At 51.9% G+C, this 17,541-nt stretch overlaps 4 protein-coding genes across 4 annotated transcripts; all 4 read right to left on the bottom strand.

Moving 5' to 3' along the window:
- Positions 1-1,935: 1,935 nt before the first annotated feature.
- G647_06427 (uncharacterized protein) lies at positions 1,936-6,819 on the bottom strand (the record flags this gene model as incomplete). Its single annotated transcript, XM_008730748.1, has 1 exon — positions 1,936-6,819. One exon carries the CDS (start codon positions 6,817-6,819, stop codon positions 1,936-1,938), a length of 4,884 nt encoding a protein of 1,627 aa, XP_008728970.1.
- A 286-nt stretch (positions 6,820-7,105) lies between these two features.
- Positions 7,106-7,660, bottom strand: G647_06428 (uncharacterized protein; the record flags this gene model as incomplete). Its single annotated transcript, XM_008730749.1, has 1 exon — positions 7,106-7,660. One exon carries the CDS (start codon positions 7,658-7,660, stop codon positions 7,106-7,108), a length of 555 nt encoding a protein of 184 aa, XP_008728971.1.
- Positions 7,661-10,820: 3,160 nt separating this feature from the next.
- G647_06429 (uncharacterized protein) lies at positions 10,821-11,949 on the bottom strand (the record flags this gene model as incomplete). The annotated part of the gene is made up of 3 exons (XM_008730750.1): positions 10,821-11,290; positions 11,349-11,626; positions 11,696-11,949. 3 exons carry the CDS (start codon positions 11,947-11,949, stop codon positions 10,821-10,823), a joined length of 1,002 nt encoding a protein of 333 aa, XP_008728972.1.
- Positions 11,950-13,583: 1,634 nt separating this feature from the next.
- Positions 13,584-15,740, bottom strand: G647_06430 (uncharacterized protein; the record flags this gene model as incomplete). Its single annotated transcript, XM_008730751.1, has 1 exon — positions 13,584-15,740. One exon carries the CDS (start codon positions 15,738-15,740, stop codon positions 13,584-13,586), a length of 2,157 nt encoding a protein of 718 aa, XP_008728973.1.
- Positions 15,741-17,541: the final 1,801 nt, after the last annotated feature.

Here is a 17,541-nt window from a genome sequence, read left to right on the forward strand (position 1 = left end):
GAACCGCTGCCCGTCTGATATGACATCCGTGTACCTTCGCAATACCACGCGACGTCTGAGCTTAACGGCCTCAATGCGGGCAATGCGGTCATCCAAGTCAGTGGCTCCATCGATCAGTAATTGGTCCTGAACTCGGGCTTGGGCTTCCTCGTTATCTGACTACAGTTCTGTCATAACGGCTCTCCGTAGTGCGTGCGTCGCTTCGACTTCTGCCGGCTGAAAGCCATCTCGGACCGCTGCCGCCTGCTGCTGGTCCGCTGTGTCTTCTTCTTGTATGATTTCTTCGTCGACTGCCCTAAGCCAATCGATCATCGGAGGCACGGAAGATCTGACCACGACGGACTTGGCCCTGTTTTCACCTTGACCTGATCGATGTATTAAGTTCTCGGATCCGAGAAGAGGTTCGTTTAAGGTCGTGCTTAACGAGTCTTTAGGTTCTCGTAGAGGCTCATTTAGGGTGGTGATCGGCGGGACTTCGGATCGTGGAAGGAGTTGGTATAAGGTCGTGGTTTTTATGCGTCGGGCGTTATCATCGAGATCGTTTCGGACATGAAAGTATCGAATACGGGAACGGCCCTCGTAGCCTTCGGGTATTCCGCCCTGCACCAAAGGGCGGCTGGCGAGTCGTTGAGTGAGACAGACGTACCGCTAACCTCGTGCCAATTGCTCCTCGTCGCCAACAAAACCCGGTATAAACGGATTGAGATTATTCACGCGGACGTTCAGTTCAACGAGTGTCATCTGCCACTCAGCGATGTCTCCTTACTAATCTCCCATCTGGCGTCTAAACCGACTGACCTCCCGCTCTGACAGCCCTGCGAGCTCCTTATAGAGTCGCTGACCTTTAGTGTTCTGCCAAGCGACGGATGCACGGTCTTAGTGGTATATGATGTAATCGTCGCTCACCCAAAGCCTGAAAGCGCCCTTAAACGCAACGCATCCGTCTGTCATCGGCTCGATGTAGGGGATCAGCCCGGCTCGCTGGACCTGTTTGACCCGTTTGACCCCTTCCTTCTTCTCCTTCATCATGACCTTCACTCCTCCAGCAGTCAGTCCGACTATTGTCTTTAATGCTACTATTGCAGGATTTGTTGGTCAAATTGGCGGAAGTTCCGGGTGCATGATGAGAAAAAGACCCAGCCTCGGGTTCACTGACATCGCAAATTCACGTGGTAGCATGTTCGTATGGAAGTTTCCGGATAAGGGAGTGGCCGTCGACGGGGTCATCTTCTTCCAACCGCATCTGGCCCTGTTGAATCAGCCACAGTCGTCGCGCAGCGGACGTTCCGACGGTCAGGTTTGTGAAGTCAGGGTTAAGCTGTAGGTGAGTTCCTGTGTGCCCGTCTCGTTGATGTTTGACGGCTCGGGAATGCTTGAGTTATCGTCGCCTGTACTATCTTGGGCGTCCCATTCCTCAGAACTTAGCTCTTCGTCGGTCTGTGCGTGGCAATTCCCTTCGTCAGAGCCCAGTTCCCCACTATCAGAGGTCGAATCATCACCGTCAGTCTGCATCTGGGAATCCGGTTCGTCAGGGTTCACATCAGTCTGTGCTCGGAGATCTGGTTCCTCAGGACTCAGGTTGTAATGTCAGCAGCGAACAGGGAGAGCAAGCGTCGCAATGACAGATTAGAGGGGCTGCAATGCCTTCATTGTTGTGTACATGTCTAGAGAACCAAAAGAGAAGGAAGAGGGGCAGAGAGTCATAAGGACTCAAAGAATGGTAAGTGCCACTAGTCCTGATCAGGCCTAGCGCTGTCATGTGACAATATGCCCTCTTCGCAAAAAAGCAGCTGTCCTCAGCTGTTGGTGTGGTTGAATGCTCAATCATGTCACCTTGTTTTTTGTCCTTTTCCAAACGGTTTTACCACCACCACCACCATCATCATCATCATCATCATCATCATCATCATCATCATCACCGTAATCGCATTCGCCTCACCACGTTCCATCTCCATCATAGGCCAAGTTGTCCTCTTCGACGTCGTCGAAATCAGGGTTGAACTCGAAGACGTTCGGCTCGATTTGCCCCTCAAATGGTGAGTCGACGTAGGCGATCATCGGTGCAGATTGAGCTTCCCAAGCATCTCCGGCAACGAGTATCTCGTTCTGCTCCATTGAGGATTCCCAGGCGTCGGCGACGGCTGGTACGGCGGCCGTTGCGGTTTCCCAGGCGTCAACGACGGCCGAAACAGCGACTGCTGTGGATTCCGTCGAGGCTCCCCATCCTTGATCATCGCCAGAGGTGATTGGCGCAGCTTCAGCAGGAGCCGTTTCCCAGTCTTGTCCCCCTTCAGCAGAGGCTTCGGCCATAATGACGTCGTTCTCCGTCCAAGATGAAACGCTCGCACTTGGTGGCGTAATCCATCGGCAATTAGGCATCGACTTATGGACATCCTCAACCCTATAAGGTTGTAAGAACGTAATCAAGTCCTTTAGATAGCTGCCGTCGCGAAGGTCGAGTTTCGCGACCGTCTTTCCGGAGAGGAAGATGATGAGGCCGTCTCTGGCACGGGTCAAAGCGACACACAAGCGGCGTAAATCGGACAGAAAGCCTGCACCATTATCCACTAAAAGGCTGAGAACAACGTAGTTGTACTCCTTGCCAATGAGTGCGTCCACAGTTCCAACCGAAAGTCTATCCAAACCGCTACCTTTGACCCACGGGTCGAGTTCCATGGAGGCGACTGCTGACAGAAGAAGATTGCGTTGTGGAGCGTGCGTGGTCATCAGGCAGACGGTGGTGTTCTTTCCCAATCGAAGAAGTTTAGGAACGAGATTGGCGGCGGCGATGGCTTGGTAGTAATTGATTTTCGAGCTACCATGCTTCTCCGTACTTGTCGGCTTCCCGATGGTGTCGAGCCACACAACGTTGCTTGGTTTGGCCTTTTCCTTGGCTTTACCATTGCTGCTGAAGTTGGTTGGGACCCATTTACGGAACTCCCGTGCCGCTTCGCGGGTTCTCAAGCCGCAGCGAGCCAGCATGTTCCGCATTTCGCCTTTATAGACCAATCGGTTCGATAAACTGGCGATCTCTGGCACCATCCGGCTCTGTTCGAGCAGCCGGCTCACAGGGAAGCCTAGCTTTTGAAGGCGGCTCGGTAATGGCAGGTAATGTTCGCTGGCGAATGGTAACTCCTTGCGCGAGAAGAGAGCGGGAGGAGCAAGTTGATTCGGGTCGCCAAGATAAGCCACAAAGTCGACTTTCGGGGCTCTCATGCTTAGGACAGGTAGGAGATTCGTCGTCAACTCATGAAAAGCCTCGTCAATGATGATGCCGGTAAGCTTACTGCTAATCGCATCGGTCACTATACGTGATCCGGCGGTGTAGACAGTGCAGACAATCACAGCTGCATTTGCGAGGATTCCCTTCAGGATCTCCCTCTCCTGCGTAGCGTGTTCCTTTCGCTGGTCCTTGTTCATCTCTTTCGTACCGTGATATTGATTAAACCGTCTACGGAAGTCTTCGTAGATGTCCTGGGCATTTGCTGGTGTGAAGATAGGATCGTGTACGATTCCCGTCTCAGTGAGAAGAGCTTGACCAAGCGAGAAATCAATGTCTTGGACGCGGGAATCGTAGATACCGTCGTACTTATGCTTCCGAGTGCTGTCAAAAAGGTGACGGACGACTGCGTCGAGGTTGCTCAGTTGTTCGACTTCGACTTCTTCCACTTCTGGGCGGCTTTCGGGATCTCTACCTAGCTGCGCTTTCAGATGGCGGGTACGAATGACCTTCTCCGAGGTATTGGAGTAGAGCCGCAGAATCCGTCGGCCAGCGGGGGCTTTTCCTTCAGCAACAAGCTTCGTGTATGTCGCCCACGCGCCTCGGACTAGATTGTCTGCAGCTTCGTTCGAGTTGGAGGTCATCAGAATGGAATGGTTGTCAGCAGACATCAGGAAAGGCTTCAAGATCTGGTATGCGATGTGACTCTTGCCTGCACCTGGCACTCCGCTGATGATCATAGTGCCTCCAGGTGCTTCTGCAGCGGCCAGTATAGCTTGCTTTTGTTCCTGGTTCAAGATCATGACCGCTTCGGGATTTGGGAACTCTGAGCGGATACTCGTGAAAGCGTCCCGGGCCTTGATCTCATGCAAGTTGTTGCACGTGAGCAGCTGCCGTGCCACTTCGTTATGACGCGTGAAAGGCTTGTCTTTCGGAGCGAAGTTCAGGAGTTCCAGGGAGGTAAAGTTGCGTTTTGATTGGCGGGCAGAGTCGATGACTTGAAGCTTCACCTGATGTGATGGGGCTTCGTGGACCAGGCGACGGAAGTCGTATTCAGCCGCGGTATCAGTGTCAATGATTCGAAGCGGGCGATCGTCGAAGGCTTGCTTTTCTTTATCCCATGGTCTAGTGACTATGACCGGGATCTTGTTGACGGGACCGTTAGGGACAGGTGGAGTGATACGGCATCTCCAGAACACAGTTTTGTCGGCGATCTCCTGCTCCTGTTGTTCGACCAGGAACTGCGCGTCTGCGTCCTGATCTCGATCGCGTCGAACTGCTTGGTGCTCTTCTTCAGTGAGGGGTTCGAGGCCTCTCCACTGTCCATCTATGTAGCATACCCACACCCGCAAGGCTTCCCTGTGTTCAGTGTACACCAGGTTGGGTTCGCCCGTCTCCGCTTCAGGATCTTCCATCTGAAGAATTCCCAGTTGTGCGTGCTTCTGGTGTGCACCCATGTACCAGGTGTCAAGGACTTGCAGAAGCTGATTTGCCCGTACCTCGATTGTCAAATCCTTCCGGTCAACGATGAAGTCTTTCACGTCGTCCATCAGTTCATCCGGTGTAGGCGCGTCTACAGAACATTGCTTTCCGATGCTGTCGACCAGGGCGAAAATGGCATTGAGCGGGCCGCTGTCGGTCTCGAGGATGCCGCCGTCGTAGGGGAAGTCTGCCTTGTATTCGTCACGTGCGGGGACAAGTGTCTTTCCCGAAGGCGAGTCCACGGACACAGGCGCAGTCGCAGGCGCAGTCTCAGGCGTAGGCGCAGGCTTGGGCGTGACAACCTCAGCCACAGCGTCAGGTGCAGCGGCATCCTGGCTGACAATGTCGTCCCCGGAGGTGGTTTCATTCACCGAAAGAGCGGCTGCGTGGGCAAGGGCGGCAGCATCATGCTTCTTTTCGGTGCCGGAATCACCTTCGGTTGTACCTTTCTCGTTCTCTTTCTCCGGCGCTTGCCCAGCATCTGTGGCGCCGACTTTCTTCTCATGTTCAACAAAGGTCAAACGCAGCTGAGTGTCTGGCGTGAGGAGGGTAGAGTCGTTCAAAGGCCAGTCGATAAAGCCCAACAAGTGGCCTTCATGAGTGCCGGGGATCTTGAAGAGGATGATGGTATGGGATTCATTTTCGAACGCGGTCTTCTGGTTCTGTAGGGTGCTGCGTTCTTGTCCGATTGACACAGCCATTTTGATGGCAGCTTCATCCCAATTGTAATTCGGCAATTGAGACTGGTACTTATATGTCGCGTTCGAAACTTGTCCGGAGCGAGGCTCAGTGCGGACGTTGTCGGGACGAAGGACTAAGCGTCGAGTGTTCGCGTCATTCAACCATAGCTGCTGGAGTCTCGAACCGTAAGCCTTCTGATCGTCCATCAGTTCTCCGACGAAGTGAAGACGTCGGACTGCCTCCTTGCTACCGTCAAGGATACAACAGATCATCCCGTCTTTAAAGGCATCGCCGAAGGCGTTCGCCCATTCCGGTCGTCCGAGGAAGAGTTTGTCTTGCGCGACCGCGTCTAGGTTGAACTTGACTTCGTAGTAGACCGGGCAGGCTTCCTTGCAACTCAAAAGGCGCCGGACGTGCTCTTTCATTGCATCGCTGAAGTGCTTCGCCAGGGTCTTGTTTGTGCTGACAAACTCATCAAGGTCTCTGATGATCACGTACTTATGAAGTACAAGTGCTTCATAACCGATACGGGCCTTGATTTGGGTAGCGCGGGCGAAGGCGTTGCCGAGAATGTTCTTCCATTCTCTCTTTTCTTTGTTGCCTTCAGGCTCCTCCTTCTTCGGGTCTGGAACAACACCTTCAGATGTCGCGCGTCGGAGAGCTGCCACTTCCTTTTCGTTCGAAATGAACAAGGTGAAGTTTGGCGAGTGGGGTTCGATGGAGATGCTGAAGTAGCCCTGGACAGGATCCTCGTGCAGAACTTCGCCTTTGGAGTAACTGAAGAAGGTTGCATCGTACGTAACACCAAGGGCGCTTTTGAGGAACACCTCGTCAAAGTGCGCGACGCGGCCTTTCTCGTCTTGCGCGCTCATGATCTCGTTGTACATGTTAGCCAAGACGCGTTGACGTTGGCTGACATTGGCTGCGATGGCGTCGGTGTCTATGACGCGTTTCTTCGGCTTCTTCTTCTTGTCATCGTTGTCATTCTCAGATTCCAAGACGTCTTCGATGAGTGACTCATCAGCTTCCAGCATGGTCAGGTATTCTTGAACAGCTGACACGAGTTCCTCAATGGTCGCGTCCATCCATTGGTCTGAGTCGATGGCAAATCCCAGAATTGATTCCATACGCGGGCGCTCGCGCTCTGGGAGTCCGGTGAAGAATGTGTCAAGGTCATCGTCACCCAGTTCAGTTGAGTCCTCATGGAGGTGGTGGAGCCACGGGATGCCGACAAAAGACTTGAGGACGCTGAGATCGGGACCATACATTTGTGCGACCGCGTATCGCGCAGCCATCATTTCGCAAGCGCCTTCTGCAGATGTCGGGTCAGCCGTCGAGTCTTCTTCCAGGATGAGTTGTTCCATGGCCTGAACAAACTCGTCGATTGGTTCCAGATCGGCGACTTCAGAGGCCTTCTGATCTGAATTTGACGCCATGGCGCCGTAGTGATGAAGAAATCCTGATCAGTTCAATGTGAACGGTGCGGGTTTTGAGGACAATTGAAATCACGAAGGGAAAGTGCTGGTGGTGGTGTAATGGTGAGATGAATCGAAGTGAAAGTGAGTCTGAGGAGGTTAAAGTTGAAAAATTTCAGCTGAGGTGAAAGTGAAGCTCTGGGATGAAACTTTGAGGATGAGGACAGTTGTTATTGTGCGAGCGGTGACTGCGTCCGGCAGAATGGTCATCCTTCGCGGTTGTCAAATGCGATTGAATGGATGATTCTCATCGTGTGACTTGTTGTATATTGATGTTGATTGTTGTGATTGTTGATGCTGTATTGAATACGTACTCGATAAAAAGGGGCTCGAGAGCTTGCCGATCTACCATTTGAGATACGAATGACTTGACTGATGTTGGAGCCAGCGCAGCGTAAGCTACCCAGCAGTCACCGTTTGCATTTGGTTGCTCTACCGTCAAAAGTGTCGACCAGAGCAGGGACTTGCGAGCGTAGTTCCTGTTGCTCAATCCATGAGTCCTCATTTGATCCGTAACCTTTCCATCGAATCTTGTAGAAGATACCGTACTCCTTGGAACCAGTGTGCCGCCGTCTTTCCTTCCGCAGGATGCGGCGATGATGAAACGTTCCTCACCGTCGACTTCGATCGGGGGTGGAGGCTGGTGGCGCCGATATTCGTCTGGGAGCGCAGGCTTCAGATGCACGCAAGAAATCGTCGGATGAATCTTGATGTGTTCTGGTAACTCTAGCTCAAACGCCACTTTGCCGACCCTTCTCTTGACCTTGAATGGACCGATTTTGCGCGGGTTCAGCACGGACATGTGCGGCAGACGGTACCCCGGTTGTGTCCCTTTTGCCAGTTCAGATATACCATGTCGGATTTTCGTATCGGAGTGTGGTTCTCATCGTAGTATTTGGCCATTCGCGCTCTTTGTGATTTTTTCCTTGCTCTTGTTTTGGTCTTTGCTCGGTCCGAGCGAAGATGCAACCCCACTTACTTCGTAGAAAGGAAAGAAATGTTGGTTGTTGATGATTCGTAGTTTTGCTGGGTATTCTGATGAGGATCGTACCGCTTGGTCAAGGCGGTGTGACCACAAGTCCGCTGTCTTACTGTGCTGGCTGGCACGACCCGAAGGAACGTACAACCCCCCAACACAGGAACGCGTTCTTGCTGAGATGGTTTAACGGGAAAGGCTCATCTGACCGTTGAGTTCAGAGCTTTTCGTTGAGGTCGGTCTCGGCGTGAGTTTCACCCGATAGTTTCAGCTGGCTAGTCTCGTCTGAGAGGTAGAGACCGTGCTGAGAGGAGGTCAGGTGAGAGGGAGAACGTAATTTAAGGTAGATGAGGGTGCAGGAGAGGACTCGATGGTCGTAATGACACCGAGGACCAAGAGATTGACTGTTTAGCATAACAGCGAAGAAGTGTTGTTACCATACTGTAATATATCAGTCTGTGCTCGGAGATCTGGTTCCTCAGGACTCAGGTGAGCATCGTTCAGGTCGCGCGTCAATGTCTCACTGTCTGTCGTTTCCCAGCCGTCGCTTCCGCCATCTTATCAGCAGTTGTCGGGGGGTTTACAGTCCGGACAGGTTAATTCAAGAATCGTTTCTCGGTGAACGACGGCGCGTGCTTTCCTTCACGTCGAAGTCTTCCGTTAACCCATTCGCTTCCTTGTATTCGTTCACCATTTCCTTCACGTTACCCGGGAGATGCTCTCCATATCATTCATCTAACCTAGGACCGTAGCCTTCCCATCTGACCAAGAACTTAAGCATCTGCTTCTTACTGTACTTGCGCAAACGATGCTTTAGGAGCTGTCCGATCTCGGATGAGCGCCATTCTTCCGTGTCCCCTTCCTCTTCAACTGCGTCTAGATGGTCTGGGACCGGTCGTCCGAAGGGATCCGGTCCTGGGTGTGGTTCGAGTTGCACCAAGGCGATCAAGGCTTCAAAATACTTTGAGGAAGACATTTGGTCAATGCTGTGATGATGAATCAATGGAGCCAGGTGAAAGTCTACCCTGAAGAGGACTTGATGCGAAATCCACACAGTGGACCGCAAGTACAAGAGCATCAAGCCAACGAAGAAGGTGTGGACATGCATAGGCCAGGCTAGAATGTCACATGATGCCACCAGTCCTTATATGGCTAGCGCTGGAGGGTGCTCCCCTCCTCCTCGAGGCATCTGTGACACACACTAACTCTCTCTTTCTTCAGATAACTCAGGTAGACAACTTGAGGCATTTGCAGCCCTTGCAGTCATGAGGACTGTCATTTCACCTTCTCATTCCTTCAGCTACGCCTCCGTCCTGTTACATAGAAGACAAGAATGGGCTGTGGGAGGCTTCTCCTGCTGGTTCGGAGGCTGTGTGGAAGGGTTTCTCCAGAAACATTATTACTTTCCCTTGTGATAGACAGATCCGAGGTGGCGACAGATTAAAGCTCACGTACGGCGAGATGGTGTCGAAGATGGCGGTCAGGTAGGATAGACTGGAATGAAAGCTGTGATTTCGTGTTTCCCTTCGCGGTATTAGTCCCAGTGTAAGGGTTGTTACGGGTGGTGAGGAGTTCTCACTCGTCTCGGCCATGCGGTTTGGAGGGCATCTTCGCAGCGGTTAGCGCTCACAACCAAGCAACCACATATGTCCCTCTATGCGCAGTGGTATCGACTCTGTCGGTTTCGCTGCAGCTTCACGGGCAGCTGCCTTTATATCTTCGGTGCTCGTAGTAGTGATTGCATCTTGCACGGCGCTGTCATATGCTCAATAGCTCTTTAAACGTGTGACTCGATTGCGGATTGGTTTTATTGCCTGTCTGTTCTGCCTTTTGCGTTGGTTGTTCTTCTTCTGCTCTCTACTCTACCGTAAGGAAGTTACAATACCAACCTCCCACTACGGACTGCAGAGGAACAGCTCGAGCAAAGGTCCATAAACACCTGTCCACACCACTCAATGACGCCTGATCGCTGACAATGCTCGCATTTAGTCGCTCGTTCCCTATCGATTGGCCGGAACACTGGTTTGCGGTGTACTTGCTTGACTTGTGATACCTCGCCTGGTTTCACATCCGGTAAGGCCCCAGTCGAGAGGTATCTGTTGTAGCATACCTTGCAAAGATCCATACGGACTAACCCGGACCATCTTAGACCAGGGCCATCTCTACCACAATGTTCGCATGATATCGCGTTAGACTTGTCAGATGGTCGACGGACTGCTTTGCGGCGCTTGCGTTTATTTTCGCCTTCAGTACTTTGATGTGCTTGTGTTGTTGAGGACGCCACATCTTTCAGCGCTGCTGGTGCTGGAGAGAAACGCCGTGCAATCTCTAAAAACCGAGCATCCTGAATCTCTGCGTCCTTTCCCCGTCTGCACTGTGTACAAACCATTATCTGTAAGGCTCCACACCATTCAATCCGTCGCCTCTTACCATTTGTGTCCATGGCTGATTTATCACAGATACCACATTTGCTTCGATCCGTATCAGTGGAGGGTGCTGGGAACTGGATACGAAATGTAATTTTGCGATGCCGTTGAACTTCATTCTCAGATGGAAGTCTCCTGAACCTTTCCCAATAGTACTCACAAACACAACACCAGGAAGCTTCATACGGGTCGTCACGATCTTTTGCTGGGAACCATAAACTACGAACTCTTCCACTTGCTGTAGCAACACTCCTAATCTTTAGGTGTGGCATATCCGGGGTCGCTGCACAGTGACTGCAAGACTTTGATCGAGTACCACCTCGAATATGTTGGTGGAAGGGCATCGCTCTATTCAATTTGATGGTAGATCGTGGCGTAAAGCCTAGCTTCTCTCGGACGGCGCGGACGACTTGAACGACACATGGCGGGTTATATATGTTGGCCCCTGAGGCGTGTTCATTGCTGTCGATAATAAGAATCATAATGGATTCCCCGTATAATGACCAGATCGGAGGACTGTCGTCGTTGATGAAGAGCATCAAGGCGCGTAGATGAGGTTCCTAGCCATCCTGTTGTAGAACGCGATAGTGTTTTGCTGTTTTCGAAGAGGTGCTATTGAACTTGGATAGCTTTCTGATGATTGACTGGTGGGTTTTAGCCCTGTAGACCATATCTCCTGTGCTGCCGACATAATCCGCATCTTCATAGCCATTGGAACCAAAGTCGCCATAGCAACCACGAATTCCGGACATCGAATTGGATATTTTGGGAGCTTTCTCTCGAATTAAATTGGAGTCGATATGATGCCTACCGAGAAGCCACTGCACAATAGGAGGCGTTGCTTGTATAAGCTTGTCAACAATGATGTGGTTGGGAATCCGGTGAGCTTGAGCCCAAAATCCAATACTGAATACATTGTCAGGGAAGTTGATCCTGCCCTCTTTGACGAGTTGGCTGAAGACGTTCATGTGCTCTGAGAGTTCTTTGACAATGATGCTGATTCGCTCTCTGTACCTTTGACGACATTCATCTGAAATTCGTTAGTAATTAAACGTAGCAAACCCCAGGCACTAGCAGTGCTGACTTACTGAAATCTCCAGAAGAAACATCGTCCGGCGGAGTGGATCGGAAGATCCATTCCAGTGGACTGTTGGCAAAGACTGGTTCATATTTGTCCATAAATGCTAGCTCATTCTCATCTGAATCAATGCCTTCATCGTCTATCTCATTGTCGTCGTCGAGATAAGCTTCCAAGTCGTCGTCCTGGTATTGCCATGAGAAGATCTCTGTGTCAAAGCCGCCGGATGGTTGTGCATGTGTATCGTAGCTCTTGACGAAAGTATAATCAGCTTCGCCGACATTCTGGCTAGAACCCTCAACTCGCTGTGATTGGCCTGGCGAGGCTTCATGATCGAGCTTAGGGTCGAAGACCTACTTCGATACCCTGCTTCCAGTCTTGAAGGGTTCATCATCAACCTCATCGGGCGTCTTCCGCTTTAGGTTCGAATGCCGAGGAGGAGCACCGAGATTGCCCACGTCCACAGACTGAGCATCCACAAATGGTCTTGTACTGTTGTCAAAGGTGATTTTGGTCTGCGTCAGCCGTGACTGGTCAGGGAGAACTCGAGCAGTGGTGTTCCTCGAAGGTTTCTCGGGTGACACAAGTGCAGGTCCGGTATAACTTGGCATTATGGACGCAAATCCATTACGCAATTTGTGTGAGACCATGACTGACGTCCATGCAAGTAGCAAAATTGGGTGCGAAGGTGTAAGAGCGGCGAGAGTCCACGGAGTGCAGAAGGCTGAGACGGTGTTTCAGCCAGCGGTCATGGAGAGAGAAATCCTGCTAGACTTATGAGGCTCGACAACTGTGCGATGGTTTTGGCGTCTTGTAGGAGTGTTGGTGATCAATCGTGCTCAACAGCGAAGGTCAAGGTAAAGGCACCAGAAACGGCAGAAGTTCATTGTTTGCATCGGCTTGTGGCAAGGAAGAACAGGAAGATCACCTAGGTGTGGAATCCAGAGTAAGTAGCTGGCAGAAGAGGACAACGTTGAGAGGACTTACACTCATATTGATCGGCTGGGGCGTGGCAATGAGATACCAGCTGAGAAGAGATTTGAACAGCACCAGTGGATGTGTAGTACTCTGACCAAAAATCAACTCTTGCTCTCGCTTTGTTGGAAGGTGGGGAAGGAGCAGCCCAAACCAGGATCGGTGAAACTCATACTTGAGTTATTGGCGAGTCGTATTGTGATATTAAGCTGGAAGGCTCAGAGTGAAATGATGCCATGCTCATGTTCTCGATTGGATATGAAAGTTTCTAGGGTCTACAGCACCGCCGAAGCGATGGTGACCACGAACTCGCTCTTTACCGCGCCGGCTGACAAGCCTCGAAAGGACATGCAACCCCCCGACGCGGGAACGCGAGGTTCGTCCGATGCTAAGCTGGAAGGCTCAGAGTGAACTGAGGCCATGCTTGCGTTGTCGAGGGTTGCATTCTTTCGGAAACTGTGTGCAATGTGTCAACCCCGGGAGAAAAGAAAGGAAAGAAACAAACTGGAATTGCGGAGGCGCGGACAAAATAGGCGACGCCACGCTGGCGGTGAAATGACTTCACTTTGAGTACAAGCCATTTCTGATTGTTCATCCTTGACAACCGTAAATACGTGGAAGTTGTCATAGGCGTTCATAAAATACTGGCTACTGGATATTACACTGCCGAACTCAACGACAGCATTGAAACGAAGTTGCCTTCGTGTCTCGAGAAGTGGTTGTGGGACGTACACCCCAGGGTATTAGCGAAAAGTGGACTATACTACTGCAAACTGGCACATCGAGGAGTATGACAGGAATCTTGAAGCGCCCTGCAGACCGGAAGGCAGATCCATCTCGAAGGTTCGGTTTCCGTCCAAAAAGCCACGCATGCGCTGCGACAGAATACGGAAGTCATGCTGGAGCTCTCTGAATACATGCAGGAGCTTAACTAATATTTTGTGAAAGTCTACTCCCCAGGTACCTGCCCAGGGGCAAGAATAGACTAGAGACGCGCACTACAATGTCACGGCTGCGGTACTTTCTCCCTGTTAAAGAGACTTCTCCTTTCCACCCTCGATCATGTGCCGTCCAGCGGCCTGTGCTGCGGTAGGGCACCACGATACGTCTTCAATGTCTTATTGCGTCTATCTCTGTTGAGAGCTCCGCTCTCCGCTGTGGACTAATGTCACAGCTGGTCCTATTGTGGCAAGGACAGCACAAGGAACACGGCAGGAGGGGGACTGCCTGCCACATGCGCCCGGGACAGAGAATCCAACGTCCTCGTGGCTCATTCGTCAATGTTGACATCCTCAATATCCTCCAGGTTGAACACCTTCAGCTTCTTTGCCGCGGGCTCCTCGTCTTCATCATCGTCGACCCATGGCTTTCCGTCGGCGTTCCACAATCGCCCTGTCTTAACCTCGGCGTCGACCTGGGCGAGGTCGGGGTCGCCTCGGTTCTGATTTCCGGTTCCGGTGGTCAGAAGGCTGACATAGACATATGGTGCTTTCCTTATCCTGGAGAGTCCGTGTGTCTCCATGTCCCATGGCACATATTGCTTGTCCTGTGGTGGTTGATACATCAGGCCATCTACTGTGTAAAAGAAATCGTTGGTCATATGAAAATGACGTTCCTTGTAGGTCTGCATTGGGTCGAGTGCCAAAATGTATCGTCCGGACCATTTGTCGAAGGGCACAAGGATCCGCTGTTCGTTGTCTGCTGGCAATGGTTTCCCATCCCAGGTCCAGAAAAGGCCCTTCTTCTGCTGGTCCTTTGCATCTTCCTTGTCGTACTCCCCGTCGGTTCCCCGCTTGCAGAAGACAAACTGACCAAACGGACCCGACTCTGGGTTGTCCGGGTTCTTCAGAATCCTTGTGATGTTCCAGGGAGCTCCATCTTCGCCGTAGAATGGTCCGGTTGCCGCCAGCGCCTTCGCTTTTGCCCCATCCACCTGACCGTCTACCATGGGTGCCAATACGAATTTTCGCCACGGCTTGCTTATTCTGACCAAGGCCTCAGTGTGTTTGTGCGCTTTTCTGCTCGCTTTGCGGTCTTCTGCCAGTTTCGCCATTTCCTCTTCGACAGTCGATTCCATAGCCATAATTTTCTGTCCGAGAGTGTCTCTAGTCGTGTCTGAACCTGGTAGCCATCTCACTGCCGCCATGTCGTGGTGCAAGGCGTCTATGATGTTCATGACCTGTTGGTAGTTGCCGTGCTTGATTAGGTTGTCAGCAAGGTTAAGAGAATTACCGGCCAATGTAACGATAGGTTGCGATCTGATCAGCTGTTCCGCTAGGGTCTTTAGGTTGACGAGGTGCTGCTCGGTTGTCTCTATAGTCCCAGCGAGAACATGAAATGCTCGTACAGCAATTTCCTGTTGGTTCCTCGCGTAGTCGCCTCCTGGCATCGTCAAGACCGGTACTTGAGACGACTTTCCGTCTTGGTCTTTGGCTGGCTCCTGTACCTGCCGGGTAGTGGTTGGTTCAGTAGATCTGCTGACTTTAACCGGTTCTGGTGTACTTGTGGGAGATGTTTGCGTGGTTGAGACTGGGCCGGGAGAGCTCTGCAATTCAATTGGCAATCCAGGACCTCTTCCCAGGGTGCTTTGTTTCAATTTTTCAGACCGTGTCCGCGGAAGGCGCTGATCAGGTTGATTGGCGCTCAGGCCTGTCCCAGCGCTCGGCTTCACCTGATCGGTGACAGCATCTCTTGCCAACCAGATTTCATGTACCGTGGCATTCCTGAACTCGGCTATCTCCCAGCATGTAGCTTCCTGCTCGTTTGGTTCTGGTGTCGCCTCCTTGTTGTCGCTTTCCCCCAGAGACTTTCGTTCGAACCGCAGGTCAGGTATGATGTGTCGATTTCCCCGTGGAACTTGGAAGGCCCCTATCGAGAGGGTGCTGAGGTCCTGACCAGAGAGCTTCTTGATGACCTTTGAGTTGCCGCTTTTTGGTATCGCGTTTACCGCAACGTAGTCATCACCGCAGAAGACGTAGTTTCGGCCAAAGCATGGGTAGTATTCAACACCTCCGTACACCACTCTAGGTCCTGCTCCCCATCTTCCCCGGCTAGGTCTCGGGTCGCCGTTCGCATCGAAGTCACCCGGAAATGCCTCAAAGCGTTCTCCGGCAGTGTAGATTTTGCACACCACGTACGCAACGCTGTCTGCCAACTTGACGTAGATCGGGATTTTATTCTTGACCTCCTCAGTGCTACAGTCGAAGAAGGCCCGTCCTGGCCAGAGAAAAACCGGAAAGTGACTGTGCATGTTCGGTCTAACCTGGCCCTTCCCATCGTAGTTCACCAGGCCTTGGCAGTGGTAGCCCTGTATGTCCGCGTCCCAAATAACAGTTGTAATATCCTCATACCTGTTTTTGATTTGCCTTGCTCTGATCACCTTTCCGTCTTTGACCACCTCATTTTGGTTTTCTCCTGTCGCGTCCATTGTAGTGGCAGGCAGGGACTCGGTCTCGATTCTAGTCAGAGGGTCTTCGGTCGTGGCTCTGTCAAGCGTACCGCGCGGCCAATGAGTCGCGGCTGAGGGTGAGGCCTCTCCCTTCTGGTCCGTCGAAGATGATGCCACGCTTTCCGCTCTGCGTCCAATTCGAGATGTTTCATTACCCATCCGTGGGTCGTCCTCCATAAGCGGAAAGTAAGGGAAATACCATGGCGGTGTAACAAAGGTAAAGGAAAATCTTGTTGTGTTGTAGCGATGAGTCACTAAAAAGTAAAAGTAGTGTTGTTATTCATATCACAGATTACAATAGGTTGGTGAAGTGACATCCCCGGGCGGTCTACCCTTTGCCGCACCTATTTTCTTACCCTACAACCCAGTGGAGCGGTTGATGTTCGCATTGATGGCGCGTTCCACCTCTGGGATGATCTTGTACCACCGTTCCTCGTACCTCTCGATCAGCATGCATCTTAGGGTTGTCTCGACCAGCTGGTTACCCCTCTCCGCCTGGCTCTCCGCCTGGCCGTCCGCCTGTAGGTGGTACGCTGCGGTCAGCCAGCTCTCCATTCCTGCAGAGTGGCAATCTGGGAATGTCTCTTCTGCTCAAGTATAGTTGTGTTCAGTCTGGAGAGTGCCTACTGGCTATGGACGATAATATTTGACTGCATCCGGTACCCGGGCAACCTCTTGTGGTAGGTAGGCACAACCAATGCCTCCTGCCACCACAATTCCATGGCGTCGGAGGAGCTGTTTCCAGAAGGTGGAGGTGAATTTGGCTTCTCGATCCGTGATAATGCCGATCGGTATGCCCTGATGTTGTATGACGTGATCGAAGAACAGTTCCGCCCATTCCCCTGCTAGGCTTCCTGGGCGACGACGTATTGGCTTTATGTGGGTAAGACTTGGGTTGATTCCCTGTAGGGTCTCGATTGTTGTATCCCCGTCCCCAGGATCTGCCAGTCGCTTGAGCAGCGGAGGCAGGTCGGGCATCAGCACCACCCTGTCTCTAGTATCCGCCCTGGGTCTGGCTCTGGTATTTGCCCTGGTTCTAGCTTTGGTATCCGCCCTGGTTTTGGTTCTGGTAGGAGCCTCGGGCCCCATTGTAGGTTGGGTGGTTCCGTGTCTCTCTACCGAACATTTTATACGACTCGTTTGCTGCAGACTGGTTTTCTCGGACTCGAATGCAGAAGTCCTGCTATTGCTCGAAGTCCTTGATCGGTGTGATGCGTTGTAACTCCGGGGCTAGACCCTCCTATACGCTGCGCACGGTAGCTATAGTGCCCCTCACATCCGATTCCTCCAACAGGGTCTTCTTCTGCCGCAGGTAGGTGTTCAGTGGTAGTTCTTCGGCGTAGGAGATATCGAAATCTGAGGTTTTTGGCCTTCTCATGGGTCTCTGTTAAGCTTGTTCTGAATTCCATCATCAACTGCCAGTCCCATTCGTCTAGTGACTGGTTCATCTAGCTCTTCACCTCCTACGGTAATACACTGTGCTAGGCGATGGCGTCTCCGTTTAGGCATCTTGGCAATACCCTGATTATTAAATTCAGCGGTTCTATAGCGGCAACCGTACAATAGCGGTCAATGAACATTTTCACAGGAGTCTCTGCGGGTTCCCAGTAGTAGATGTCCTTTAGTGTCAGCAGCCAATTCTCGGCCTGGTACTGGCCATCCCATGGTTGGGCTTGGGCTGGAACTGGGTAAGGATTAGGTTGTGCTGGAATTGGGTAAGGTTGGGCTTGTGCTGGGATTGGGTAGGGTTGGGCTTGTGCTGGGATTGGGTAGGGTCGGG

Source organism: Cladophialophora carrionii (genome assembly GCF_000365165.1).
Source record: "Cladophialophora carrionii CBS 160.54 unplaced genomic scaffold supercont1.5, whole genome shotgun sequence".
Lineage (NCBI taxonomy): Eukaryota > Fungi > Ascomycota > Eurotiomycetes > Chaetothyriales > Herpotrichiellaceae > Cladophialophora > Cladophialophora carrionii.